At 38.8% G+C, this 15,413-nt stretch overlaps 3 protein-coding genes across 3 annotated transcripts; 2 read left to right on the top strand and 1 right to left on the bottom strand.

The window, feature by feature from the left end:
- The first annotated feature begins 52 nt into the window (after positions 1-52).
- Positions 53-1,117, top strand: LOC139431279 (uncharacterized). The gene has a single exon (XM_071198924.1). The coding sequence runs from the start codon at positions 53-55 to the stop codon at positions 1,115-1,117; it is 1,065 nt and encodes a 354-aa protein (XP_071055025.1).
- Positions 1,118-1,350: 233 nt separating this feature from the next.
- LOC111416825 (uncharacterized) lies at positions 1,351-4,224 on the top strand. Its single transcript, XM_071198923.1, has 2 exons — positions 1,351-3,619; positions 3,662-4,224. Exons 1-2 carry the CDS (start codon positions 1,351-1,353, stop codon positions 4,222-4,224), a joined length of 2,832 nt encoding a protein of 943 aa, XP_071055024.1.
- Positions 4,225-6,002: 1,778 nt separating this feature from the next.
- Positions 6,003-7,478, bottom strand: LOC139431278 (uncharacterized). Its single transcript, XM_071198922.1, has one exon. The coding sequence runs from the start codon at positions 7,476-7,478 to the stop codon at positions 6,003-6,005; it is 1,476 nt and encodes a 491-aa protein (XP_071055023.1).
- Between the last annotated feature and the right edge of the window lie 7,935 nt (positions 7,479-15,413).

Here is a 15,413-nt window from a genome sequence, read left to right as displayed (position 1 = left end):
GTTACAATCTCTCGGATGCCCCGTGGATTCATGGGATCATCTTCTAGTGTATATGATCGTGAGAAAATTAGATTCAGAAACTATAAAAGACTGGGAAAAGTCAATCGGGAACCATCGTGATCCCTCGACTTTCGAAGAACTTGAGGAATTTCTAATCGGGCGTATCTACACTCTCGAAGCCATAGAAAAGCATTCAGTTTCCAAAAGAATATCTTCAACCTTTTCTAAGCCTTCCAATATTAAAGCTCATAACGCATCTACACCTTCCAACGGTTGTACATTGTGTGGTGCAGTTCATTATATAGCTTCGTGTCAGAATTATCACTCGAAAACAGCTGCACAACGTGCCGAATTCGTCATAAACCGAGGACTCTGTTTCAATTGTTTGGGACCTCATACTTATCGAAGATGTCGAGTTGCAAAGAGATGTTGTATTTGCCGAAAACCTCACCACACGACTCTTCACGAATCTCCATCAGTTATACGATCCATTCAAACAACGAACACACAATCAAACTCAGAAGCAACCCAATCATCTACACCACAAACATCAAACATGATAAGAACTCAACCTACAACATCAAGTCATATTATTAATTCACATCACATTCACACTACAGTTTTGCTAGCTACGGCATTAGTTCGAGTTTCATCTTCTCGGGATGATACGATCATTGTTCGCGCTCTTATCGATCCGGGTTCGGAGATTTCCTTCATAAGCGAATCGTTGGTACAGCGTCTTAAACTTTCACGAAGATCAGCTAATGTTCCCATATCTGGAATTGGTTCACAACAAACTTGCATTTCGAATGGTGTTGTTTCAGTTCGGTTGTACTCTGTAATTGATTCATTGATATCGTTTACGGAGGAAGCGTTGATACTCCCAAAACTTACAGCATATCTACCCAAAGAACATTCGACACAATTGCCTGTAGAATTTAATAATATCCCGTTAGCTGATCCAGAATTTACATCATTCAGAAAAATCGAATTAATTCTCGGTGTCGGTTTATATTCAAAAGTGTTGCAAGAAGGCGTGCGACGGAACGGTGACGGTACTTTAATTGCTCAAAAGACTCAGTTCGGGTGGATTCTTTCCGGTGTGATTTCTGATTAATCATCTTCTATTCGAAATGCTTACGGTTTTCAATGTTCGATTGACAGAATTTCTAGAGCTTATTCAGTGTTTTTGGAAACAGGAGGAGGATACTATGAATACTCCTTGCCTTTCAAATGATGAGCGCGACTGCGAGAGTCACTTTATTCGAACTCATTCGCGAGATCAAACTGGACGTTTTTTAGTGCGCTTACCATTCCGGAAGTCAACTGCCGAACTGGGTAATTCGTTCAATGTTGCAAAAAAAGCCTTTAATCATAGCGAAATTAGATTTGCTCGCGACGAAAACCTTAGAACGCAATATAGCCAATTCATGCGCTGAATATCTTGCTCTAAATCATATGAAACAAGTTACAACAAATTTAGAAGCGCCTCATTTTTACTTACCTCACCATGGTGTTGTTCGGGAAACCAGTTCAACTACTCGATTGCGCGTCGTATTTAACGGATCGCAAAAAACTTCTTCGGGTGTTTCGCTCAATGATTGTCTGCATACCGGTCCGAAAATACAAAATGAGTTAGTAGACGTTTTGTTGAGGTGGAGACGTCATCCTATAGTATTTGCCTGCGACATTGAGAACATGTATCGCCAGATTCTCGTACATGAAAACGATCAACCTTTTCAACGCATAATTTGGCGCGAAAATCCAATAGATGACTTAAAAAGTTACGAACTAACTACCGTAACTTACGGGCTTTCTTGTGCGCCATACATGGCGATACGTTGTATTCGGCAATTGTACATCGAAAAAGCAGATAGTCAGCCTCGTGGTGCAGACGCACTTCAAAACGATACGTACGTCGACGATATACTGTCCGGTGCTAATGATCTCAATCAAGTCCAAGAACTAATCTTCGAACTTAATAATGTTTTAACTTCCGGATGTTTTAAGGCAAGAAAATGGATATCCAATTTGCCTGAAGCACTCTGTTCTTTGCATTCAGATCTTCTCGCTACTTCGGACACATTAAACATCGAAAGTACAGATACTCCTCGTGCTCTCGGTCTTTTATGGAATAATAAGACAGATGAATTCGTGTTTCGTTTAAATATTGATTACGCGGATAGCAAAATCACCAAGCGCTCAGTTTTGTCGTTTATTGCTAAATTGTTTGATCCGCTCGGGTGGCTTTCCCCTTTCATTATTACGGCAAAAATTTTAATGCAACACCTCTGGACGCGAAATCTAGATTGGGATGATCTTTTGACTGACGATTTAGCGGAAAATTGGAAATCCTTTATCAATAGTTTTCGCGAGACACCGGTAATTCGAGTGCCTCGTTGGTTGGGTGTTGATGGCGGGAGTGAGTCGGTCGAAGTACACGGTTTCGCGGACGCGTCCGTTAGTGCGTTTGGTGCGGTTGTTTATTTGCGAGTCCTTAATCGCGAGCGAGTGCGAGTTACTCTTCTTCTCTCAAAAACTAAAGTGGCTCCTCTAAAAAGTATTACAATTCCGGGTCTAGAATTGTGCGCCGCGGTACTACTTGTTCGGTTAGTCAAAAAAGTTCTGACTGTTTTGGCTCTTCACCATTTGCCGGTTCATCTTTGGACAGATTCGACTATTGCCCTGTCGTGGATTTGTAGCCATCCTTCTAAATGGAAGGATTTTGTTCGAAATAGAGTGGTTCAGATTCAGGACCTGGCTCAAGCGACATGGCATCATGTTCCCGGTCACGACAATCCAGCTGACTTCGCTTCAAGAGGGATGAACATTCAGCTACTTCAACGGGAAACGACTTGGTGGTCTGGACCGTCCTGGTTATCGGCTCATCCTTCACAATGGCCTCTTCTTCGTCCATCACCATCAACTGATGTGAATCGTGAGCTGCGTTTGAAGCCAACTTCACACGCAACAACTCAGTCCGGCAATGATTGGGACTTAAAATATAGGTTTTCTTCTTTAAATAAACTTTTGAGAGTTACTGCCTGGTGCAGACGAATTTTTAACAGATCTAAATTTGACTTTTTTCCATACATTCTATCACCCAGTGAGATCAAAAACGCATTAATGTTTTGGGTGCGCGAGTGCCAGCTTAGCGCGTTCGGAAATGAACTTACCACAATTAAAGAAGGACGTTCTCTTCACCGATCAAGCCCGTTATTTCGTTTAGTACCTTTTATAGATGGTGATGGATTTCTACGAGTGACAGGTCGTCTTCGTTTCTCCAACTTGGACTTTGACGAAAAGCATCCTATCATTCTTCCTCGTGATTCAAGACTTACCACCCTCATCATCGATTGTCATCATCGATTGACGTTGCATGGAGGCACTCAACTGACATTGTCTTCCTTGCGACGTCAATTTTGGATCATTGGCGGTCGTGTGCCAGTTCGAAAGTTCATCCATCAGTGCATGATCTGCGCCAAACAACGAGCGGAAACTACACGCCAATTAATGGGTCAGCTTCCTTCTCCGAGAATAACGCCATCCAGACCCTTCTTGCACACTGGAGTAGACTATGCAGGGCCTTTCTTTCTCCGCACAATCCGTGGACGTTCCGGTAAGACGTATAAAAGCTATCTAATTCTTTTTGTTTGCCTAGTAAGTTCCGCTATTCACCTCGAGGTTGCTACTGACTATTCAACTTCCGGATTTATTGCTGCCTACAAGCGTTTTACTGGTCGTCGTGGGATATGCAACTGCTTGTACAGTGATTGCGGTAGTAATTTGGTTGGAGCGGACCGTGAATTAAGGTCTTTATTCTCAGCTGCATCTGGAGAGTTTAGAAGAATGGCCAATTTGCTGATTGGTGATGGTACAAGTTGGAAATTCAACTCTCCAGCGTCTCCCCATTTTGGTGGCAAGTGGGAGGCTGGCATTAAATCAGTAAAGACTCACCTTCGGAAAGTAGTTGGATCATCGTTACTCACTTACGAGGAGTTTAGCACAGTTCTAATTCAAATTGAGGCGGTTTTAAATTCACGTCCTCTGAGTGCAATGTCTGATGACCCAAATAGCTACGAAGTTCTAACACCAGCTCATTTTCTGATCGGAGAAGCATTAACAGTTGTTCCGGAGCCTTCAATTTTAACAGAAAATATTAATCGACTAAACCGGTGGCAACTGCTTCGCCGCATGGTTGAGGACTTTTGGACAAAATGGTGAAGTACTAAAAGTCTCGCTGTTTATTCACAGATTTATTTAACGAAAAAATACAAGAACTGGAAAAACACATACGAACACTTTAACGGTCCAACTACTTCTGTTGTGTTCTTCATGGACTCGTCCGAACATGTGGTCACCGTCATCGATCGATGACGTGATCGTAGCGGCTACAATGGCAAAAATTTTACTTGCAATCTGTAAATGTAAGGACTAAATGGTTTGATGAACAAAATATACCTATCGTGGGAGAATTGGTGTTAGTAAAGGATGAACGACTACCTCCATCTAAATGGATGCTTGCAAGAATTGTTGAACTTCATCCTGGGGTTGATGGTCACGTTCGAGTGGCAACAATAAAAACTCCATCTACTACCTTGATTCGTCCTATAATTAAACTAAGTGTACTTCCAGTTGATAATTGATTATAAAAAAAAAAAATTGTCATTTTGTATTTGTTTCAAGTTTATTTCCAATTTATTTGTTTCATTACAGTTTAGTATGTATCTTCTTTAACTTGAAGATAGTTTTCAATTTCATTCATTATTTAACGTAAACAAAACTAATTATCTTTTGAAGTTATGTTCTGTTCAATTTGTTTTCATTTCAAGTCTGTGTAGGTAGACAGTAAACAGATTTCCTTCTATACCCGCTATTCGTTTTCTATAATTTTTGTTTTATAAGTTGCCGACCGTTCGGCAAGGCGGGCGGAATGTTTAAGGTTTCAATTCAAATAAATTTTATTTCTTTTAGTGACATTTATTGATGTATATAGTTAGATTTAAGTTGTGTACATAGTAATATTAAGTAATAATGTTTCTTTCCTTTTGAGGTTCATCGAGCGATTTATTTTTAGACCTCCGAAACTTGTTTTCAAAAATACACAGTCTTCTTCGAGAATACAGAGAGTTCAGTTCAAGTTTTGTGTTTCATTTCGACTCTTTCATTAAGTTCTTTAATTCAAGAAAAAATATAGCAAAAGTGTTTATTGCAAGTTTTCATTATTTCGAGGACGCTAAATAAGACTTTTACTCATATCTTTAGTAAAGTTTCGGTTTTCATTCGTTCAGTTTTCGGTTTCTAAATGAACAGGTAGTGACTACTACTTATCAGTTTGGAAGTCTGGGCTGGCTCCTCCGGTGAGGTGGTCCTGCGGCGGCTCGGTCCTTCTGGGATGGCTGCTCTGGGGATCTGGAACAGGAATAAGAGTTAGTATAAAACATTGCTGTATGATCCTTGGTCCTTCGGGGGCTGGGTATCCTGGCTCGTTGTCTCGGGATCCTGTAACATAAAATATTAAGTATGTGTATAAACAAGTAGGTATAAATTTTTGTAGTATAAGTGTGACTAGATTGGTGATGCAGTGTGTGATGGACATTGGACCTGGTGACTGGCGGTTGGTCATCGGGGCGGAAAGCCTGGAGGCGGTGCTGTCCTGACAACGTCCTTTCCTGCCCTGCGATCTGGTGGGGCTGCTCGCTGGCTACGCTGCGCTTTCCCCTCTGTCGCCGGGGTCTCCTATGAGCTATAAACGCTGTGGGGATCGGGGCGGCAAGAGGGTGGGCCTTCGGGAACCATGAGTGCTGCGTGGCTGGTGGGTGTGCGCCCGCGGAGAGCGGTGGGGGGAGGCGTGTTTGGGGCGAGGTGCTGTGGCTGGGCCGGATGCTCCGGGAGCTGCGGCTGGTGCGACGGTGCGATGTTCATGGTGTGTCTGGGCGGGATGGTGTGAAGCTGTTAAATGTTGTCCTGCGTTGGTCTTAGTTGTAGTATAGTTCGAGTTGTTAGGGCAGTGGTTTCCTGGTGCGTGGGGCCCCGCCTCCACGTGGCAGGGATGGTAACTTCTCCCTTCGGGGGAAGGCTAAGAGGGCAAGTACAGATGATAGAGAGTGATTGGAGCGGCAATGGGCTAAGCCCAGTAACCGCATGTTGTTTTGAGTATGTTGTGTGTGTGTCGTTGCATGTCGCTGGAGGCATGTTCTGCACTTGATATTAGTTTTGCACTCCTTTGATAGATGCTTTGGTTTTGTACATCTGTAACATCGTCTATCGGCTTTGAGTTTGTCCTCTTTCTGTGTTATCGACAAGGATCCGTTGCAATTTGGTGTTGTATGATCTAACGACTTGCAGAAGAAACACACGTTCTTTACTTCCGTTAACAAACCCGCCACAGTATAATTGTCTTTATTTTTCGCGTACCCGTGACCTTGTTTAGATTTTTGATTATCGGTTTTATTACGGTCCTTGCCTGGTACGGTTGTCACGTACTCCGCTTGTTCTAATGAACAAAGTTCAATTTTTATAAACTGAAGTAAATTTGTCAACTCTTTGTTATAATCCGCGCTTTGAGTTGAATCACCGGTAACCGAAACCGAATCGTCGCTATTCTCGTGTTCGTTATTGAAATGTTCCGTAAATTTGTCCTTATTAAATTTCACTCGCATTTTATACGGTAACGCTTTAAATATTATTGATTTTACTAGGAGTCCGTATTGTTCCGGCGCTATTCCTAGTGTCGCTAAAGATTTTGTTATTGTTGACGCTGTATTAAATAGCTTTCGAAGCCCGGTAATGTCCGTTTCGTATTTTACCGGCGCGATATCCGTTAATGTTTCAACGTATGAATCGACGATACGTTGCGAGTTTCCGAATTCCGCTTTCAAAAGTTCTACCGCGTTTACGTAAGAAGCTCCACTCGACGTCAACCCAGCAATAGTGGCCGTCGCACGTCCCGTTAAATAAGATTTTAAATAAGCAAACTTGCTTACGACATCTAATTCGCTACCATGAACCGATTGTTTAAATTGTTCCCAGAATTCTGGCCACGTCGCGATATCACCGTTGAATTTCTTTAATTCTAGTTTCGGTAACCTTGCCGTATTTTTAACGGTTGTTTGTATACCAATCACTGGAGATATCCCGCTTCTAGCTGGACTGGGCGCCTGGGTAGTCGTTTCTCCGCTAACGGCGCTGATGTCAGCCTTCCGACGGCAGCACTGCAACCTTGCTACGGCGTCTATCGCTTGTTCATTGTACTCTATGATTTTTTCGCACTCCGCTTCCATTTGATCTTCTGCAAACGTAGGCGCCAATCTCTCGTTTACGTTTTCTAAATTTATCTGAACCGCTTTTATTTTCGCTAGTAATACGTCGATTTCATCAACAATATCACTATTTAATTGCCGCGTGATTATATCTTTCGATTGATTTATCAGCTTGGTTAACTGAGCACGTGTTGTCTTTCTTACAGCTAAATCCATCGTTGATTTTTCTTTGTTCTCTACACACACGTCACTTCGCTCCGTAAATTTCCGTAAGCTTCCCTGGTTTCGGTACCAAAATGTCGAAATAGTTCAATAAAACTCACCACGGTTCATATAAAAGCTTACTTATTTACTCTTTAAAACACAACAAAGTAACTTTATATGGAAACAACAGAAAATAAAACATATAATAAAGTAGGGGTGCGATGCGTTTCGAACAACGTTACACCTCGCTGGTTCGAGTCGTACTGGTTATCGGTTGTCGCTGCGATATGTTCCACGCAACCAGGGATTACCCTAGCTTCGTTTAATTCATTCTAAAATTTTCCACAGTTGGAAGCATCAAAGGTGGTGAGAGTGAAGTTGTTGGAGGGGATGAATAGCGTATGGAGAGGGGGTGGGATTCCGGAGGGATGGAAAGTGGGGGTAATTTGCCCAGTATATAACAAGGATAATAAGAGAAGGGTAGAGAGCTACAGGGGAATTAACTTACTAGACTCGGCATACAAGGTATACACGAAGATACTGCTGGGAAGACTGGAGGAGGAGATGGAGTTGGGGGGAATTTTGCCGGATGGGCAGGCAGGCTTCCGGAAGGGAAGGGGAGCAATCGACAACGTGTACGTGTTGAAGCATCTGGCAGATAGAGAGCTGGATAAGAAGGGAGGGAAATTGTACGCCGTTTATAAATTTAAAGGCGGCTTTTGATAAGGTGAATAGGGGAAAGTTGTGGGAGGAGATGGGAAGGAGGAGAATCACGGAACACCTAATTGCGAGAGTGAAGGAAATATACATGGCGACTATGGCTAGGATAAAAGTGGGAGATAAGGTGAGCGACGTGTTCTGGACGAAGAAGGGACTGAGGCAAGGATGTCCGCTGAGCCCAAGTCTGTTTGCACTGTATACGGCGGACCTGGAGGATAGATTGGGGAAGGGGCAAATGGGAGGGTTGGTGGTGGGAGGTAGAAAGGTGCATATGTTAGCATACGCGGTTGACATCGTGGTCATGGCGAGAGAAGCGGCTGAGATGAAGGATATGATAAAGGCATCGGAAAGATATTTTAGGGGGAAGGGGCTGAAAGTGAATGTGGGGAAGACAAGGATGATGAAGTTTTGTAAGGGTGGGAGAAAAAGAACAGAAAACTGGAGATGGGAGGGAAAAGAGATCGAGGGGGTGATGTGCAGGGAGTTGAGAGATAGGGACCGAGATGTGCAGAGACAGGAAAAAAGGACACAAATAAAAGAGGGAAGGTATAAGGAAAGGTACAGGGACATAATTACGGAGGAGCTGCCTAGATACCTGTTATTGGAAGGAGATGAGGAAGGGAAGAAGTTGGTGGCTTGGTTCCGTTGTGGAAACGAGGAGAGAGCTAACAGATACTGGATGGCCGAAGAGGAGAGGTGGTGTAGGCTATGCAGGGAGTAATGGGAAACGATGGAACATATGTTGAATGGGTGCAGTGAGTTGAGGGAGGAGGAGTTGGACCGAGGGCAGATCTTAGGAAAGGGGGGAGAGGGGAAACGATGGATGAGAATGGTTGTGGGGGTGAGGAGACAAAGGGATGGATGAGGGGATGAGTGGGCCGAGGAGCCGAGGGTGTGGAAATGGAGGAAGAGGGTAGAGGGTGAAAATAATATATTATTAATAATGTAAAGAATTGTAGAATTATAGACAGATTATTGTATACAATAAACTCTTAATTAGATCAACGAAACAATTGAATGAACACATTGCTGTATACATAGACAAGCATTGGCATGTAAGCGTATACCCACTGAACTATCTACTAGTTTAAGTGATGCTGTAAAAATTGTAAACTTTATAAAATCGCGATCTACTAATTCCTGTCTATTTCAGGCGCTTTGTGAAGACTTTGGTAGCGTTCATGTTTCTTTATTACTTCACACGGAAGTTAGATGGCTTTCCCGTGGAAAAGTTTTGACACGCTTGTTTGAGTTAAAATCTGAAGTTCAAGCATTTCTTACTGAACATCCATTTCATTTATCTTCTTGTCTATCTGATATTCTTTGGCTGCAAAAGCTTGCATATTTAGCTGATATATTTTGTAAATTAAATGAATTAAATTTGTCACTGCAAGGCACAGGTGTCACCATCTTCGGTGTGCATGATAGAAGTGAATCCTTGCTAAAAAAGTTTAACTTTTGGATCCAATGTCTGCAGATGAGTGAGTACGAATGTTTTAGAAGGAGATATTTGTTTATCCCGTTAGCGACACGTAAAAGTTATTGTTCCAGGATAGGATAATGGATTAAAAAACGACAATCAATTAATCATTCCAATATTTCGATTCTATATTGAATCTTCTTCAGGGAGTGAACTTACTACAAAATATCAAGTCAAAACTCTCAAATTACATAAAAGTACAAAAGTAACTCAGGATTGTAAAGAAACCGGGCAAAAGTTAAATACAAAAGTATTACGTCTTAATTTTTCTTCATATAAAAAACAAAACCACGCCGTTACAACCATAACGTATTAACCCAACCAAACATGTGAGCGTAATGAAACAAAAAGTGAAACGGCAACTATTCGTGAACCGAAAAGTGCGCGAAAGTTAAAATCAAGGTTATGCAACCAAAACAACAACCCAACTACCCAACCAACGATACATCAGAATTCTTAAATTTATTTTTACAAAAATCAAAAATCAAAGCATAAATGTTACTTAAAGAATCTATATCAGTTCTATAGTTCACAGTATCACTGGTAATTGCTATGTGGAACATCTCCAAAAAAATTCTGTTGTGGTAATTATTACTCACATCTAAAACTTTAGTGTTATCAAAATCGAAGATGACCATTATCTAAACTATGTTGTGCAAGAGCACAAGATCTCTTATTACAACGTATGTCACTTCTATGTTTGCTGATTCTCTTTTTCAACCATTGAGAAGTTTGTCCCACATAGCAACCACCGCAACCACCACATGAAATACTGTAAACAATCCCAGATTTGTAAGGTAAGGGTGTTGGATCCTTAAGGTTAGTAAATATAGATTGAGATTTTCGTGGATAATGCTCCACTATTTTAGTATTTTCAAGATTGCAATGATTTTTGAACATTTTTATCAGCTTTTCAGTTAAACCCGGAATGTAAATAAGTTTTTTATATACCGGTTTCTTTACAATCGTGAGTTACTTTTGTACTTTTATGTAATTTGAGAGTTTTGACTTGATATTTTGTAGTAAGTTCACTCCCTGAAGAAGATTCAATATAGAATCGAAATATTGGAATGATTAATTGATTGTCGTTTTTTAATCCATTATCCTATCCTGGAACAACAACTTTTACGAATGTTTTAGTTCTCTCAGCAGCTTTTTATCCGAAAATTCAGTTAAACTTGATGAAAACATTAAAACAAATATATGTGAACATCTCAAATATCTTCAATTAACATTTGACGAATACTTCCCTAATAGAGGCACTATATCTCTACCATATAATTGGATATGTAGTCCTTTCCAAAAAGATCTAAATTTGGAGATCTCTCTACGTTTATTGCAAAAAGAAAAACTTATTGAGTTATCCTCTAATAGCTCCTTAAAAGCGATTTTTAAAAACCACTCTTTAATGGACTCATTTGGCTCAGTATTGGAAATGAATACGCTATTTTGTCAGAAAAAAGCTATCAAAGTTTTATTACCTTTTTGCACAACATATCTATGTGAGAAAGAATTTTCCATATATACTTACTTGAAGGATAAATACAGAAACAGATTAAATCCAGAACTTGATTTAAGACTTAAACTCTCAGACATTGAGCCTAACTTTGAATTTCTGTGTTCTAGCAAAAAAGTGCAAGTATCTCATTAAGAGTAAATTATATCAATTTTGTATTTTGATTTTCTTGTATCTATTATTTTAGTAATTAGAGTATTAGTAATCCATTATCACTTTATATATATATATATATATTTATAAAAGAAAGATTTTATACTAAGGGAATTCTCTTAAAAATAATAAAGATATCATTGATATACTAAACGACAACGGAGTATATCAAATAACTTGTAATACATGTGGAGCCAGCTACATTGGGGAAACGGGAAGACGTTTAAGCACAAGAATCAGAGAACACCTAACAAGACAAAACTCAGCTTTCGGGAAACATCTAATTTTTAATGGACTTGACTTTGATATAAACAAAAATACTAAATTACTACACAAGAAAAATAAAGGACAACATCTTGAATTGCTAGAGATGTTCGAAATATCAAAACACCAATATCTAACCCCGAATGTACAACTACTTAACGAACAGATGACCCCCATAAATGTACCGATGTATTCCATTCTAAAAAACCCATTCAAAAAATAACCAGGTTAGACCCATATGAACGAGGGGTGTTAATTAAGGTAACAATTAACACCCGCAACTTATGGGTCTTTGTAGTTGCCAGTGGAACCTTTCTTTCTCTTTTGTTCCCTTTATTCATTCATCCCAAACAAAACGTTGAATTTAAGAGATTTCATGCTGTTTTAATGATATCTGCATCCTTATCTATTTCATAAGTAGATTTGTCTAAAAATTATGGAAAAATTGAAGAATAGACATGTCGCTTAAAAATCGCCAATTTTTTTTTACCGGTGTGAAGTCGCTCAAATAAGCCGTTAAAAATTAAAAAAAAGTGCGGAAAAGTGAAGAACTTACCGAAAAATGAGTTTGAAATTTCGACGTGACGTCACAATTTGTGACGTCACGAACCATGCTTACGACGTATTTTTCACAACACAATGGTTAAAATTGGGCCGATAAATAATTTGTTCCATATCCACGTGCCCAACACGAATAATGTAAGTAAAAATAAATCATTTTCTCAAATTTAATGAAAGAATTAACAACTTTTTAGTCTTATAATGCATATTTTCGGGTGAAACACCCTTTGGTTCTCGACGCATAATAACTAAAACGTGCTAAAACGCGTTTATTAACCATCCGCCTGCTCGTGTGTTTACCCTCCCCCTACTCCGAACCCGACCCGACATTTCGGGATTTCGCAGTTGTCTAAATGTTAATTAACCTAACTCAAAATCTAATTTCTACACAAAATTCGGAAATAAATCAGTAATTTAGGTAGATCCGAATGTAACGCTTTTTTTTCAACAAGACCATACCAATATTTGACCCACACCCTTCTCCATATCTAATCCGACATTTGGGAAATTCTCACTAGTTTAAACGTAAATTAATCTAACTCAAAGTGAAATTTCTACACAAAATTCGGAAATAAATCAGTATATTAGGTGGATCCGAATGTAACGTTTTTTTTCAACAAGACCATACCAATATTTGACCCACACCCTTCTCCATACCTAATCTTCACGAGCAGGTATATCACTCGAAAATACGATAATACTAACAAGTTGTTAATTCTATCATTAAATTTGAGAAAATGATTTATTTTTGATGACAAATATTACAGAATGACAGACGGACTTCCAATGGGTTCTCCAATATCCGGCATATTATCGGACATTTACGTTAACCATTTCGAGAGTCAACTTTTTTCTAACCCTTACGAGCTCTTCACTTCTGACATATCATTTTACTGTCGCTATGTGGATGATGTTTTTGTTGTTTACGACGGAAATAAGGCTAAACTTAGAGCACTGAACTCCATTTTTGATAGTATTTCAAAAATTAAATTCACTACGGAAGTCGAAAATGACCTGGGTCTCAATTTTCTGGACCTAACCATAAAAAGAAATATTCAAAATAACAAACTGGATTTCGACATTTTTAGAAAGACAACTACGACTGATACTATCATCCCCTCCAACTCATATAATTGCTCGCAACATAAAAAAGCTAGTATGTGATTCTTTTTTGACAGACTGGAACATGTTCCCCTTAATGAGTTGGACTTTGCTAAGGAGATCAGAAAAATTGTTGCCATCGGCTTAAACAACGGCTACACTATTCAACAAATGCAGGATATTTACAATAAGACACACTCTTCACACATTAATAACATTATTTTTCCCAATTACAGACAGAGACCTAAATTCATAACATTACCTTTCATACCATCCGCTCAATTTAAAATGAAACTCAATCTACAAAAATTTGACATCTGCCCGGCCTTTATTTCAAATAACAAATTAAGTTCTTACTTAATTAACAACAAACATAAATTTAACAAAGAAGAGTTGGGCGGTGTTTATAAGATAAACTGCGAAAATTGCGATAAATTTTACATAGGCCAAACAGAGAGAAACCTAAAAACCCGCCTTAAGGAACATAAAATTAAAAATACATCGGCAGTTTTCAAACATTTAAACGAATTCAAACATAACACAAATCTAAACAACGTCACTCTTCTAAAAAACTTAAAGAAATCCAAGGAACTGGACTTCTATGAAGAGTTCTACATATCTAAACACTTGAATGATAAAAAGATCTAATAATGAATGATATCATAGATGTTAAACCGCAAAGACATTTTTTGAAATTTATGTAACTGTTAGAATCTACGTTAAAGAATCTCCCGTCCTTCTTCCACATGACTGCTGCCTCTCTCGACCTGTAATTTGCGCTTGCGCCACTCTAAGACATGATTTTGTATACCGAACACCACATCATTTCCTCTCAATCTCTCAATCCTCTTTTACTACGGACTATGGACACCTGGTTTTGTACTCAAGCTCTTACTTCTGGAAAAATTCTATTAATTGTAAGTTTTTTGAAACAATTAAATTATGTTCTAACATCTATAAAATATTTGTAGTTTAATAAAGAATTTAGCCAACAATCGCCGACGAAGCGTATATTCTCGAATAATAAAATAAAATATATAAAAACAACAACGGGGTTTTCGCTCAGCCATCTTTATAACGGACAAACAAATCTTATAAGTTCGAGTTCTCGTTAAAAATTGTAAGTTTATGTTGTTCGTAGATTGTTTACCCTTTTAATTTTTTGTTTTATCCTTATTTAAGATTTATTAAGAGACTGATATGAATTTTGTAACCATCCATTTCTAAAAGTATAACCCGATACATGTTCACTATTTTGTTGTTATTTGATTGTAAAACTTTAAGAAAACTGTTTCAACATTGCCTATATGTAGATCTCACAAGGTTCCCACATATCTGACGGTAATATACTTGTCATTTGATTTTAATTTAATGTTCATCATTGACCTTTTCTTTACGGTTTTAGTCGTGCCTGAAGAAGACAGCTAGGCTGTCGAAACATTTGTAGCACCGATTGCGAATAATAAAATTATCTTTACCTATCGTTAACCTAAATATCTTTTTATCTTGAATATTTTTGTTGTTGTTTTGTTACCCTGTCCAACGGCCTTAAATACGCGGGTTTTTGTTGTTGTCTCATTCTTTTTGTGTTTGGAATCGGGACTTGTCCTAATATCAACAAAGCTTTCTTATTTGAGCTTGATTCAAATAAGTGGCGCCCAACCCACTTCCTGGGAATTGTATTTTTTTATTTATGACGTTTTATCAGTCCTGATTCCACATAGAAAATTTTGGGTTTCAATTTTTTTTTAACGTCGCAATGAGCTAGTCTTTTACCTCCTTCAACTGGTAGTTCTCGAAAGTCAGTTTAGCTAGTTTATCTCTTAAATCCAATACTAAATCCGTCGTTTTTAACTCGCACACATCTTCCTTATCGGAAACTATTTCAATATAACTCGTGTTCACTTTCGACTTCACGTCAGCTATTTTAGTTTTTGGATTATTCAGTCTATTTCTTAACAGTCTCGTAGAGGACATGTTTAAGGGTAAAACTAAATAAATGTTATTGTTTTATATAACCGTTCAATCACTCAGATTTATGATTTTATCGGGAGCACACACAACACGACCGATTCGTACAAAATTAAATAAGAGATCTAAATGATCTAGCATTAGTACCTGACTGAGGTTTAACTAACGATTTAGACGGCGC

This window comes from Onthophagus taurus, chromosome 8, assembly GCF_036711975.1.
Source record: "Onthophagus taurus isolate NC chromosome 8, IU_Otau_3.0, whole genome shotgun sequence".
Classification (NCBI taxonomy): Eukaryota; Metazoa; Arthropoda; class Insecta; order Coleoptera; family Scarabaeidae; genus Onthophagus; species Onthophagus taurus.
The sequence above is the reverse complement of the archived record's forward strand: the minus strand, read 5'-3'. Positions and strand labels throughout refer to the sequence as shown.

Excerpts from the sequence above, each read along its gene's own strand:
- LOC139431279 (XM_071198924.1), top strand. The coding sequence starts at position 53 with ATGATCGTGAGAAAATTAGATTCAGAAACTATAAAAGACTGGGAAAAG.
- LOC111416825 (XM_071198923.1), top strand. The coding sequence starts at position 1,351 with ATGTTGCAAAAAAAGCCTTTAATCATAGCGAAATTAGATTTGCTCGCG. Across the intron at positions 3,620-3,661 it reads CACAATCCGTGGACGTTCCG|TAAGTTCCGCTATTCACCTC; the intron begins GTAAGACGTATA and ends TTGTTTGCCTAG.
- LOC139431278 (XM_071198922.1), bottom strand. The coding sequence starts at position 7,478 with ATGGATTTAGCTGTAAGAAAGACAACACGTGCTCAGTTAACCAAGCTG.